Source organism: Passer domesticus, chromosome 6 (genome assembly GCF_036417665.1).
Source record: "Passer domesticus isolate bPasDom1 chromosome 6, bPasDom1.hap1, whole genome shotgun sequence".
NCBI classification, from domain to species: Eukaryota; Metazoa; Chordata; class Aves; order Passeriformes; family Passeridae; genus Passer; species Passer domesticus.
Window position 1 is genome coordinate 11,006,880 of NC_087479.1, and position 13,462 is coordinate 11,020,341.

Sequence of the window (13,462 nt, forward strand, 5' to 3'; positions counted from 1 at the left end):
AATTGTGAATCACTGAATGGTTTGGGTGGGAAGGGATCTTAAAGATCATCTAGTTCCAACCCCCCTGCCAGGGCAGAGACACCTCTCACTTGACCAGATTGCTGAAGGCCTCATCCAGCCTGGCCTTGAACACTTCCAGGGATGGGGCATCCACAGTTTCTCTGGGCAACCTCTTCCTGTGCCTCACCACCCTCACAGCCAAGAACTTCTATAGCTCTGTAACAAAAATCAAGGTTTTGTATAGACAAGGAGCTCTTCTCTGCCTACCACTAAACTGCTACTTCTGAAGCTCACTTTAATCAGGCAAATAAATGCATGTTGAAAACCTCCCAAAATGCAATGTGAACCTGCTGGAAAGACAGCCACTTAAACTAGAATATGAAATGCAGAGGTAGATGATAGTCTACCTACTATGATGCAGTCATATAACTGTGACGATTTAAAAAAAAAACCCAAAAAGAAATACAAACCAACACAATACTTTTACATTAAACAAACAAGTTTCTGGAAGTAATTGATTTGAAAACAAACAAACAAACAATAAACTGCCTATGTGAAAATTATATATGTACTCAACTATATATGTAATCTCATAAAGATGACAAATTACACCTAATTAAATAATAACGGATACTAAAAAAAAACCCACAAAAAAACCCAAACAAAAAACCCCAAAAAACAAAGAAAATGTCCAACTCTATCCAAGTTTTATATTTACAAGACAACAGTGCAGCAGAAGCCAACCTACCTGAGGGGGAAACTGCCACTTGCTGGACTCCATCCTCAAACTTCTGCCAGCGCAGGCCGGCGGCAGGAAGGGCGCTGCAGTACAGGCTGCCTCGGTAGTCCAGGCACCAAATGTATTTTTCTGAGACAACCAGGCTCAGGATGCCATATCCAGGGCCAGAGTAACCCATCCAGCTCTCTGCAAACTAAAAACTGTAGAGTCAGAACAGTGTCAGGTTGTCTTCAAACTGCATAAGAAAATGAGTATATAAGAAGAGCAGCTCCCACGTTTTGATTTTAAAGAAGCTAAACTGAAGTACTTTAATCAATGAATAAATTTGCCTCGTGTAAAACAAAGCTACATCTGTCACTGTTCTCTAAGGCTGTACGTGCACAATGAGACTGCTCCAACAACAGATTTAGGAAAAAAATAAACCCCTCCACCCCATCATCCACCTCCAAAGAAGGAATATATAACAATATACAGCCTGTTTGTAGTCTAGGAAATTATTCATTGTCTAGGAAGTGATGAGCAAAGGGAACAAGACAGCTGAAAGGCAGAGACAGCTGAATATCCAACTCCAGTACTCTCTGTATGGTAGCAGAGCCATGGCTTGCAGAAATCTGGTTTACAGCCTGCTCTCTTAAATATTGATTGCTTGCATGAGGTCAAGCACTGCATATATTTCCACGGGAGGTTTCTAACATGACAGAGTGTACAAATACCACAACCTGAAACAAAAATCTTCTGCACTTTGGGCTGCAGTTGTCAGTAGATAGGACAGCATCAACTTATAACTCAACCTTTATGAATTAATATTTAGTTGATCTCAATACAGCGTGTTACAGATCTAAAAGAAACAATATCCCCACCCTACAAGAACTGCATTTCCTTATTAAGACTTCTGATAAAAGTTCCAGTGATTCTGGCAATTTTGCAGACTTTACAATTAACTTTAGTACTTCTTTTCTGTAGTACCTATGAGGATTACCCACAAAATAACTATGAAGGAAAGAGGGATAACAGAAGAAGGAAAACTGTCAACATTTTAAACAGTACTAACTACTGCTGACTAGGGGGCAAAGACTAATCCTTACTCTGAGTATTTAGAGGTAAAGTAATCCTTAAGCAGAAGCCAGCCATGTGAGATAATTAGCATTAATTCTTCATGAAGTCAGCTGAATTTGGGAACAGCATCATGCCGAATTTGGACTACTGGAGATCCAAACAAGCAGCAGCCTTTGAGTGTGACTGGGTTTTACTGTTCACTCTTTAATGGATGGGTTTCTAACAGCATTTTTGTTGAGCTGGGAATAATACAGCCAGAACAGCTTCTTTGCATTGCAAGCACACATCACCCATTTTGAAGTCAGATACACACACCACATTTTTTAAGAGTTACAACACACACTGTTGTTTGGCTTTATACTTTACTTGCATATTGAATCAAGCAAAAAAAAAAAAAATTGCTCTCCTAAAGATGCAAAGGACAGTAATTGCAGGAATCTTTATTTTGAAAAGCTGTTTCTTTTAAGGTTAAATGTACTTTAATTAAACTGAAAAGAAATACCTGATCAGATTTTAACAGCACCATTTCATCTAGGCTTATCTTGGCTACATCCTGTGCTCCAGGCACAGCACCAACTTCAGGCATGCTGGTCTCTGAGGATGAATATGGTAATCCATGTCCATAAATATCCTCTTCATCACTTGAGGCAGATTTTTCAGTCTTACTTTCATGAGTGTCTGCTACCCTTTCAGCAGTGCTAGTACTACATTTAGCTTTGATTGCACTTTCAAAATTCCACCCAGAAATGGAAGAGTTGTCTGAATGAACATTGTCAGAGACATCACACTGGAGTGCAGAAGGGTCTGACAGAGCGCTGTGGATTAGAGACAGCTGCTGTTGGTCGTCCTCACCAGTTTCATCACTTTCCTTTGGTGTCAGAGATGTCTGGACACCAAGTATACTGTCACATTCCAAAAATATCTGGTCTGTAAGGTCTGGATCCTCAGAAGATTTTTCAGTATCTTGCAGCTTCATTTTATCCAAGTCTTCATCTATTTTACACAATGCAGGAAAATCCTGCTGCTCCTCCTCCTCCTGGCTCAGCTTTCCAGGACAGCATTCATTGCTTGCAGAAACCACACCACCATTACATTCACCACCAACACTGCTTGCCAAGTCTTCTGTGAGCATCAGAGGAGATGCAGATGTCAAAGTATCTATAACAGCTGAAGTACCCATGCCACTGTCACTGTTTGGAAGTTTCTGTAAATCAGCCACATCTCCATTCTCTTCATTAATTAGTACATTTGCTGACTCAGGAGACTGCAGGACACTGAAAGTTTCTGAACCGTTATCTTCTTGCAAGATTGTATGGGACTCCATGCTGAACATGCTTTCCTGATCTGGAGATCCAGTACTCAAATGATCAATGCTGCCACTCATTATGCTGGAAGTCATGGAAAAGGAGTCTGCATTCAAGGAATGTGGACTGTCACCAGAAAGCTGACGCTCGTAAATTGGTGTGCCTTCCAGAGAGCTGTGGTTTCTCCTTGTGCCACTTTCTGTTATCACACACACACATATGAAAAAGAAGGAGAAAAGTAGTATTAATAAAATCTATTAAATCCCAGTGTCAAGCAAGAAATTAAAAAATTTTTAGAACTGAAGGAAGAACAAAGCTAAACCTAAATTTTAACCATACTGTATTTTTTTTTCAACTTTAACATTATATGACACATATAATGCCCAAAAAAGTCTTAACACAGTAAACAATTAAAATAAGTGAGTACTCACACTACTTCATCAAACGAAAGAGGATGGCTAAGAAAGACACTGCCAAATATTCTGAATAGATTGAATAGATATTACACAATTCCAACATAAAACTGGACACAGAGTCCACTCTGTGGTCCCATTAACAAATACATTAGAACTCAAAGCATGTTTACATGACAGAAAACAAAAGAAATAAACTCCAAACAGATCTAAAAATACTTCATCAACTTATCACTTTTAAGGAGATTTTCATCTTAAACAGGAATGACCTACCACAAGCCATCAACCATTTCAGAAGCACAACACCACAGTACACAGAAGCCTGCCCAGCAGAGAGTCTTCCATGTAATGTGCTCTAACAACACGCAGTGTCAGGGGAAGTTCTGCTCCACCTACCTTGTCTCTTCTTTTTTTTCTTTTTCACCTTAATTGGCTTTACAATAAGTTCTTGGTCAAAATCTTCAGAGCTGATGGTGCTGAACCGTTGTGAAGAAAGCTGACCTTCTCTCTGAGCTTCTGGAAGTTGGTCTGCACACATCATGAAGCTCGAGCCACTGTCCACAGAGTTCACAGAGCTGCTCCTGCTTCGTGATTCACTCACTACAGAGCAGCCCCTCTTCCTGGCTTCACTGCTCAAGTCTCCCACTCTGTCAAGACTTTGTTCTGATAGTGTTGGAGTTTCCAGATCATCTTTCACCAAAGAAGTGCCATTTTTATCACCAGTGAGTGAAGGGGAAGTAACTGGTTTTTTTTCTGTTTCCACTGAAGGGCTGGATGATACAGATGAAACTAGTGATGACGGGGTCAGCAATTTAGGACTCGTATCTGTTAAAGGATTTGACAATTTTGAATTCACATCTGAAATTGTCCAAAAGAAAAATAAAAGCATAAATACTAGCTCAAGTATAAATACTAGCATTAAGTGAGTAGGGGCATAATTTCAGAGAGTATTGAATGAAAAGAGTATTTATGAAAAAAAAATTCTAAGCTAACGACATTTAAAAATAAATACCTGTGTGCATGCACACACACTGTAAACTCCCTGCAAATTAACCTATAAGAAAGCACTTCTCCCAAGCTCTGTATCAAACTTCTAGTAGTAAAATTCTGAATTTATGTTTATGTGAAAAGAACAGGACAGGTCTGCAGCTTGGAAGATCCAATTCTATCACACACTGAAGTGCCATCCTATATCTTTAACTTATTTATTCAAATATTCAGTAGCTTGAAAAAATCAAGGAAAATTATCAGATAAATTACTGTAATGATTAGCAGAAAATGCACTTCTAAAGGCTCCTTTCAAACTATACTTGAAAGTTGAGATTAAAATAATAAACAGTCTCCATAAGTTTGTGAGTAAAGAACTGCCTAAATGACTAAAGCTATTGCCAACATGCAATGACAAGAAAGTTAAGTTCTCTAGCACTGAAAGAGACTTCATAGCACATTTATTAGCATTTTACTAAAACAAAGCTAAGATGGAGTATTTAAATGCATTAGTAGCCCCTTTCAAAGAGTTCTAGTAACATAAATGTTTAACTCAGATGGCAACAAGTATGAAACAGTCAAATTATTTTTGGAATTTTAGAGAGCATTCTTTGGATTTATTTGCCAATTCTTTCTTTTTCATTGCTAGGAAGGCTGAGATTTCCCCTGGAATGTGGCTGCTGACAGGTGGCACAGAATCAACATATTCAGCTGTTGAGACTGATCCTAAAGAGATAACCATGATCAGGAATCCAGACTGCTTCAGCATCATGGTTCAGAATGAGCTCTCAAATGCACAGATTAGAGATGCCTCATTAGGTTAATGCTGATCCACTCTCAAAAAAGGCAAGCATATTTAATTTCTTAATGCCCCCATTCTCACTGCAGCCAAAAGAGAAGCTCAGATAAGCAGATAAAGCAGATCTCCAAATATAACCTATCAGAACAGATGAGTAACTCTACAGGACCTGGCAGGTTTTTGTAACAATCTGAAGGGATTTGTCTGAGGTTTGATGTTTTTCAGTTTTGTTGGTTTTGGTTTTTTGCTATTAAAAAGGACAAAAAGCAGCATGTTCCATGAGGTACACACTATTTGATACTTACTACTTACTAATTTCTACATACTAAGCTTACTAATCTATACAAACCTATTGATGACAGTCCTTCAGGTCTATTTGAAATTCTTATTATGTCTCTATCTCCCTTTAAGAGAAAAATCTCGTTGTTGGTACAGGAAACAGACACAATATCACCATATCCTTCCAAACCACCAATCAAAGCCTGTAAAGAGTCAGCAGAGAAAGAAATAATTGGCATTAGATTAACACAGTGTTTGTACAACATGGTACTCTTAACAAAAGCGTTCCTTGGATTTTAATCAACATAAACAGTACAGGCTAAAGATTTTTATCTTATAAAAAAAAGAAAATAGAAAAAAGAAACAGAAAATAACATTAATCATGATGCAGCTCCATTTTTATACTAATTTAAATTCCACAGATCCATTCTTTGTCCAACTAAAGGCAACTAAATGTAACAACTTAAGCAATATACAATTTGGTGGCAGAAAAGTGCCACAGTATGAATATTTAACATCATTTAGACAAAAATATACTAGCTTGTATCTGCATTCATATGCATTTTTAAGACAACAAAATAGCTAAAATAACACTTCACTGTATACCAAATAAAAGGTAATACATCTTTTTTAAGACACCAACAGTGGTAGAAGAGAAAGAATAAATTGTTCCAGGCACATTTTATAGGCCTAAAATATCTTCCTGCACTAATTCCTAGACTGTAGGTTTCTATATGTTTCACTAAGCATCAGAATTAATTATGATGTTAACACCTTAACTGAAAGCTTTAAATATATGTAATTTTCATAAACAACATCCTGAGCTAGTTGGTGAGTATATCATTGCAATGACAACTTGAGAAGGGAGACAATAAACATTCTTTTTTTCTTGCTTTAAATAGGGATGTAAATCACAGCCATAGACTGTATAACCAAACACAGTCTCATGGCACAGCATGAACAAAAACATGGAAGAAACAAAATATGCAGCCACAAGATTTATCTACCTGGTTCACAGTGTCTAGTAAATAGATGCTGTATTCGTTCCAGGTCAGCACCCATCCTTCTTGGAAAAAGCATGACACAAGCCCAAGGTGTTTCTCTGGAGAGCTGTAACTTCCTCTGTCAGGTGGTTCTAAACGAGGATACAGTTCAAAAGTTTTTATTCCTCCAGCAAATACATCTTTCAATATGAATGTGGCCTGAACAGTCCCATGAACATCAGACTTCCACAGACGAAGCCCAGGTCTGGCAGCAAATAGTGTCAAGTCACTCTGTTTACACAGGCCAGGGATAAAACATGCTCCAAATTTGCCAGTGCTAAAATGCAAAAGAATTTATTTTAAAAGCTATATACTTAACTTCAAAACAATTTAAAAACTAATGGCACAAATTCACAAATTATCAAAAGTCTTTGATTAAAATATTTAAATGTCTGAAGTACAAATTTAGTTACAGTAAGACATGAGCAGTAATTCCAAATAACAAGTTTCCCCTCAGCTTTGCATGTCAGACGCTACATCAACTAAGCAAGTTAAATGACTCCTCCTAATAAGCTTCATAGCCTTAATGCCACTCTGTCCATCTCAAAAAGATCCTACTATGCACTTGTCCTTCCCCCAGAATTTAACAACAATTTGGTTGTTAAAAAACAACCAAAACACTACAAACTAATGCTAAGGAACTGGAAGCTTTTATTTGCAAGAAGCATGGAATAGACTTCAGCTGTTAAACCCTTCCTTTCACATACACAGAAACCCCGTTACTATCATCCAAGAGAACCCTTCACATGCAAGATGGACCTTGGTATTCCTCTTTCTATTCATATCCCTGAAAGATACATCATAAACCCTCTTTCAAGGGTAGATTTCCTCTCCTTAGAGACAGAGTCAGTCATGGTGTTCTATGACCAGGTTCCCTTTTCCTTACCCGAGAGGGATTACATAAAAGGAGATGTCAAAGCCACACAAGAGGTTCCTAGTCTTCAACTCAAATTTAAGTGCTTACTATACATTCTGCCTGTTAACTCACTTCAGTGTATAAGAAAAACAAGGATGATGACTTGCTTTTTGCATCAAATATTACATCACCCATTAGACAGACTTGATTACAATGCTTGCTCACTGCAAGTCACAGTAAATAAAGAGGGACTGCAGAGGAAGTTCAGCAGTGTTTTCAGTTTAAAAAATGAGAAAAGATCTTAAATATTTTTGCCTAAGAGTGCCTTGAAAATGTGACTGTGACATCCTTGCAACCACATGCTTTCTAAATAGGTGTAATTGTCATGTCACGTTCGATCACACACAGCTATTGTAACTAGCTTTTTATGAGCAGACTGCTGTGTTGTATTAATTTTACTGCCTAGATCACTCTGTCTGTAATTCACTTTGAAATGCAAGAATTAATAGATGAGCCTGCATCAAGATTTTATGAGGGTTACTTTTTTCTGGGCTGTGTTCCAACTTGGTTGACGGATTTCTCTTCTGTGTAAAAAAGCAGAGTCCGCTGTAGAGTAGAGACAAGCAGCACCTTCTGGTTGTAATCCAGCTGCACAATCGAAGATGGCTCTTCCAGTACAAGGCTGGAGTTGCAAATACCCTTTCAAAGACACACACAATTCACAAGAATCAAACCTTCCTAAAAATGCAAGGTGGTAACTAATACTTCAAAGACATTTATGAGCCCAAGACAAAAACCAAAACAAACAAAAAGCTTTTTAAATTCCATTGCATGAAATTCACTTAATGAATACGGACTTAATTTATGTAGGGAAGAGGAGTGTTAGATTGTGTGTGACACACTATGAAATGCAGTTTTTCTTGGAATACTAACTAATACATTTCTCTTGAAATCAACAGAAACACATTTTCTTCCTTCTTCTCCACTGCCAGCTCATGCATTGCTGAGATAATCATTACTTTTGGTGATTTCTGTCAAACCAAATTGAGGGACAGTCAGAGATAAGTCAGATGTAGTTTAAGCTTTTCTCCCATTTATAAATTCAAGTTATCATTAATTTTGTTGACATTTCAGGTCTGTATTAACTACCAAGATACGAGAAAAATTCCATTTACTGGTAACATGTCAGTCAGCCAGCAGCACCCAAATGTTACTTTCATTCTACACTCTAGACTGAGATGCTGAACAATTCTGGGAGAAATACTTTACCAACAGAGCTACATTAGACAAAAATACACCTTCCAAACTGGCTGAAAGCTGAAGAAAGGTTTGATAGTTATTTCATTAAAAATGAGAAGGATCACTACTTCTTTTAAAATGCATTACTTTTTTAAAAAGATAAGGTAGTTCTGAAAGATATCCAGTGGTTGCCTTGCTGGGTGTGCACACACTGGGCCAAGTGTACACATACCAATAAAGCCATCCAACTAAACACATAACACTGAGCAATTAACTTACTGCTAAATATTTAAATACACAAGCACCCTTTCAGAAAGTGCAAATGTGAATTAAGGTCCCTATAACAAACACTCACCTGGTCTAGGTCTAGTGCAGAGTAGACAATTTTTCCTTTGTCATCTCCAGAGAATAACTTCATTCCATTAGGACTCCAAGCTAAAGCTGTAATGCTACTTTTGTGGATGCCAGCAACATCAAATCTGCGAAGCTGTGAAACAATAACAAAGCAAAAGAAGAATGAGCTGAAGAGCAAACAGATGCACAAAGCCTATTCAGTGACTCCTAACTGGTTTAACTGGAGATCAAGTACACAAGTGAAGGTCCTTCTAAAGTTTATTTAGCACAGAAACCCCACAGCAACCCAAAACCCCCCTCCACCAAAGAGATCAGCCAATCATTACACATGAGAAATCTCTCAGAAATATATTTGATTAAATACATCCTCTGTAATGCAAAACATGCTTTAATATTATTGTTTTATAAGCTTAACATACGAAGTCTAAAGCATACAGTTTTTTCATCAGGCAAGACTGGCTGGGTTTCCTTCTTACAAAGGATCAGAGGATACACTCAACTAGAACTGGCCATACTAGACCTCACAGAGATTTAGGCAAATGAAAATATTTACCTGTTTGTTCCTTCCAGGTAATGAAGACACAAGCTGGAAAACTGCAACCCGACCTGAGGCTGTACCAACAGCAACCAGATCATCAAAACAACTCAAGAGCTTTACAAAAGTTATAGATTCACACCTCCCCTGTTGAAACAAACCACACAAAGAGCTCAAAGTTAATGAGACACCAACAGAGAGCTCAGTTCTGAGCAACTCGGCTTCAGCAGAAGAGACAACAGTAAAAGTCAGTATTTACCTCAAAATTATATTTTTTCATCTGGTTTACATGTCTGCAGTAGAGATAAAGCATTCCAATGCTGCTCCCCACAGCAATGTAGTCTCCATTGGTATCCAGTGCTGTGAGGTAAACCACAATGGAGCGAAAGCCTTTCTGGATCTTTGTAGGAATGGCATTGAGGAGATAATACAAGGGACAAAATTCCTTAAATATAACTGGTGAAGCCACAGATGCCATAGCAAGGATTTGCATCAGCAATTTTAAGGCTGAAATAAACACATCTACATGACCACATAAGGAAATCTGAAAAACAAAAGAAAAAGACATGTCATTATCTTGTGTGGAGAGAGCAAAAGGTTAACATATAGCCAACAATCCAGCAAAAAAGAAGAAAAAAATCTCAGATTTTGCTTTGCATAAAGAAAAAGCAAGTTAAATTATTGTACTGAATGTAACCTATTCTTAAGAGAAACTTCTTCTTACCAAAAAGTGTATTCCTTAAGGTCAGCTAACATATAAGGATATACAGTAACCACTAAATATGGGATAACCACTTTTTCTTGCATCTGTAAATTTGTAAAAGTTGAGCTGGAATGCAGTGTTTCTTTTCATCTGCCTAGTGAAAAAACAGGACTCTGATGAGAGTATGACTCTGACACTGAACAATCCATGTGACGTATTTCTTCATCTCTCTGCAGCCTCTACCCTCAATCCAACCAGTGCCCAAGAGCATGAGATATCACAGGGCTGTAAGATCAAAACAACAGACTAGCATTTGTGCTCCACTCCTTAATGCCCCACAGCCCAAGAAAAAACACAGCTGAGAAGCAGTTCAGCTAGAGCTACATCTGCTATACATTCAAACAGCAACCAAAAATTTAGAATAATGTGAGAAGCAAGGGCTGAGTAAAAACTTTAAAACTCCTATTTTGACAGACACAGGAAAATATCCATGTGGCAACTAAATTGAGAAAGATAAGGAGCAAACAGGAAAAAAGCACCATATGTCCAGGTTTCCTTTTACGGATAAGAAAATAATTTCATGCTTGTGAGAAATACTGTAAATATACTTAGGGGAGGATATCTATGAATAACAGAAACAAAGACTCTGTTTGCCTTCTCCAAGAAAAACAACCTAGTCAGAGCTCGTCACAGTAATAACATACTGGCACCTTCAGGAAAAGCTGATCAGGAGGAACATAAAAATATGCAAAAAGTTTAATTAAACCCAGTAATTTTTTCATCAATACAGCCTTGACAAGAACATTTAGCAGCAGCAACTGCTGCTTCTCCTCATGGGTGACTTTGAAACATGGAAAAGAAAAGAAGCCTTCACTTCTCAAGTTGTATTTTGCTATGAGCAAGTCCAGGTAACAGAATGTATAGAGTCTTGCAGTTTTCCAACACAAGAATTTTGGGTATCTGTAGACAGGAAAGTTTTCTATGGTTGTTTAAGATCTTAACATTGAAGATTTTCTTTAGCTTCAGCAGAGTTAGAACTTCCTTAGAGAAATAAAGAAAAGACATCTGCCAATTGAAGTTAGAAATGCCTCCAAATGCTCACAATTATTTGGTGAAGCACTCTTACTGCAATTTGTAATATCTCCTATTGTGCCTTGTTTTTAACTCTCTAAGGATGGAAAATGTTTTTTGTTTAGCAGTGTCATACATTGCTTGCAGGGTGTATCAACTAAACTAGAAAAAAAAAGCTGCTCTAGTTTAATATCTCCATTACTGAAAAGCTCTGGTGCCTCAGTTTTCCAACTCTTTCAGTTATTGTGCAGAGCATTCAGCACATACTCTTTGGGCCCTGCAAAACTTGCTGTCAACATAAAATTGCACTAAGGCCAAAGGGACTGTTTGCATGACATTGCCCATGCATGTCATGGACAAGACCACAGGAATAAAGACTGGTTATTTGGCTTATATTTTATCTGGTACACAAACTGCCATAACTACACTAGCACCAATTGTTAAAAGTTCCTAATTGTGGTAAATTTTACTGCTTGCTAGAGTTTAGAAATTAATTCCACTCTCCTCCAATGTTTACAACCTGTCATGATGTATTTCATGAAATATCATAAAGACCAGCTGACACATGTATCCAAACTATTTCTGAATGAAGAGTTCCTTTCAGAGATGTTTACTAAGTTAACAGACAACCTTAGCACATTATGACACTTCCACAATATTTTCACAAACCATCGATTTCCTCTCCTATATTTCAAGTCTCCTACCCCTTCCTTCAGCATTTTCTGCTTTCTATCTACAGCCAACTAAATACAAAAAGAATCCACTGTTAAAGTCTCATTTGCTGTGCTAAATGTGCTATTTTGCCACTTCAGTAATTTTACTAGTTAATGGTCTTTTCTCTTTTCCCTAATAAAATAAAATCCAGTCTTTGTCCTGAGTCTCACATTTTCTAATCTTCCCCTGCCTAACCTCAATTTCCACCACTACCCAGCTACTGCCCCATGAATTCCACATATTTTGGTTTTTAAGTCCCCTTTGTGACTCTGGCAATTTACATCTGTAACATCCAAAGCTGCTCTTGTAGCTGGAACCATCATCTCACACTCCTCATTTACTAGAGGACCTTCCAAGCCCTCAGAATTCATCCTCTTTCTTAGTCTCCACCACTTATTCTTCCAGCTCAACTAAACCATTAAAAATAGAGTAACTGATTATCAGCTACAGAAATATGCAAATTTTTACTATCCAGAAAAAGACTTCATTCATCTGCAATAACCCTATCTGGTACCTGATGCATATTTTCGAAGTTTACCTTTAATTAAAAAAAAAAGAAAAAAGGAAAGTTTTATAGAGTTTTTTCTTCCCACCCACAAAAAAACATGGGAGGAATTATTTCTTATCACATACTAAGATAAATTTGAAAACTCTGCTGTTAGGTAAGGGCTCTCACTCTTTGTAAAATTTATATACAACCTGTGATGGCAAAGTATTAAAAAAAAAAATTAAGATTTTGTTCTCTATAACCCATTCATACAATCAAAAAAGAGGAAAAATTATCAATGAGCTATATTTTTTTGACATTGTACACAAATTAGTTTCGTCTTGAGCTGTTTACAGACTAACAAAACACTTTTACTGATTGTGTAAAAACATATAAGTGAAAATTCAAAACAATACTTTTATTAAAAATACTACTAATATTAGGTAATTTTACCTACACTGACCAAATGTATAAGGGACTAGAACATCTCCCATATGGCCTATACATTCAAAATATCTGCACAAATACCACAATTCTCTGCTTCTGAGCCTGAAGTCTTTACTATCTCTCTGACAACAGCTGTGTATCACATGTAGTCTGTAACAGCTTTAGGATTAATTGTTATCTGTTTTTCCTACCTCATTAATCAAAGGCAAACAGCGGATATAATCTATTTTCTCAGGCAGATTTTGGAAATGGATGCATGTGTTCAGTCTGTGTCAGCCACAGTTATTCTGAAGTATGTAACAGTCATATAGGGCAAATCAGCTTGTGCTAAGCAGCTGTCCTGCAGAGATAAAGTAGAGAAAAATACCACATCAAAAACAATCAGCAGAGTTCTTCCTTCTCAACTCTCAGACGTCACAAGTTCTTAAATACTGCA

General features: G+C 37.3%; 1 protein-coding gene across 4 annotated transcripts in view; it reads right to left on the reverse strand.

Moving 5' to 3' along the window:
* Window positions 1–13,462, reverse strand: part of TECPR2 (tectonin beta-propeller repeat containing 2) — a 41,323-nt gene that overhangs the window by 25,507 nt on the left and 2,354 nt on the right. Inside the window, exons 2-11 of one of the 4 annotated variants that reach the window (XM_064423307.1) lie at window positions 13,218–13,366; window positions 9,864–10,148; window positions 9,623–9,751; window positions 9,071–9,202; window positions 8,018–8,175; window positions 6,585–6,897; window positions 5,648–5,780; window positions 3,909–4,337; window positions 2,298–3,298; window positions 749–932 (exon numbers count right to left, since the gene is read on the reverse strand). In XM_064423307.1, coding sequence (XP_064279377.1) covers window positions 749–932; window positions 2,298–3,298; window positions 3,909–4,337; window positions 5,648–5,780; window positions 6,585–6,897; window positions 8,018–8,175; window positions 9,071–9,202; window positions 9,623–9,751; window positions 9,864–10,097 — 2,713 coding nt within the window. In that variant the 5' untranslated portion in view covers window positions 10,098–10,148; window positions 13,218–13,366. Of the gene's footprint in view, window positions 1–748; window positions 933–2,297; window positions 3,299–3,908; window positions 4,371–5,647; window positions 5,781–6,584; window positions 6,898–8,017; window positions 8,176–9,070; window positions 9,203–9,622; window positions 9,752–9,863; window positions 10,149–10,328; window positions 10,450–13,217; window positions 13,367–13,462 lie in introns of those variants that run through there. The other 3 variants (XM_064423304.1, XM_064423305.1, XM_064423308.1) reach the window with 3 other exon arrangements.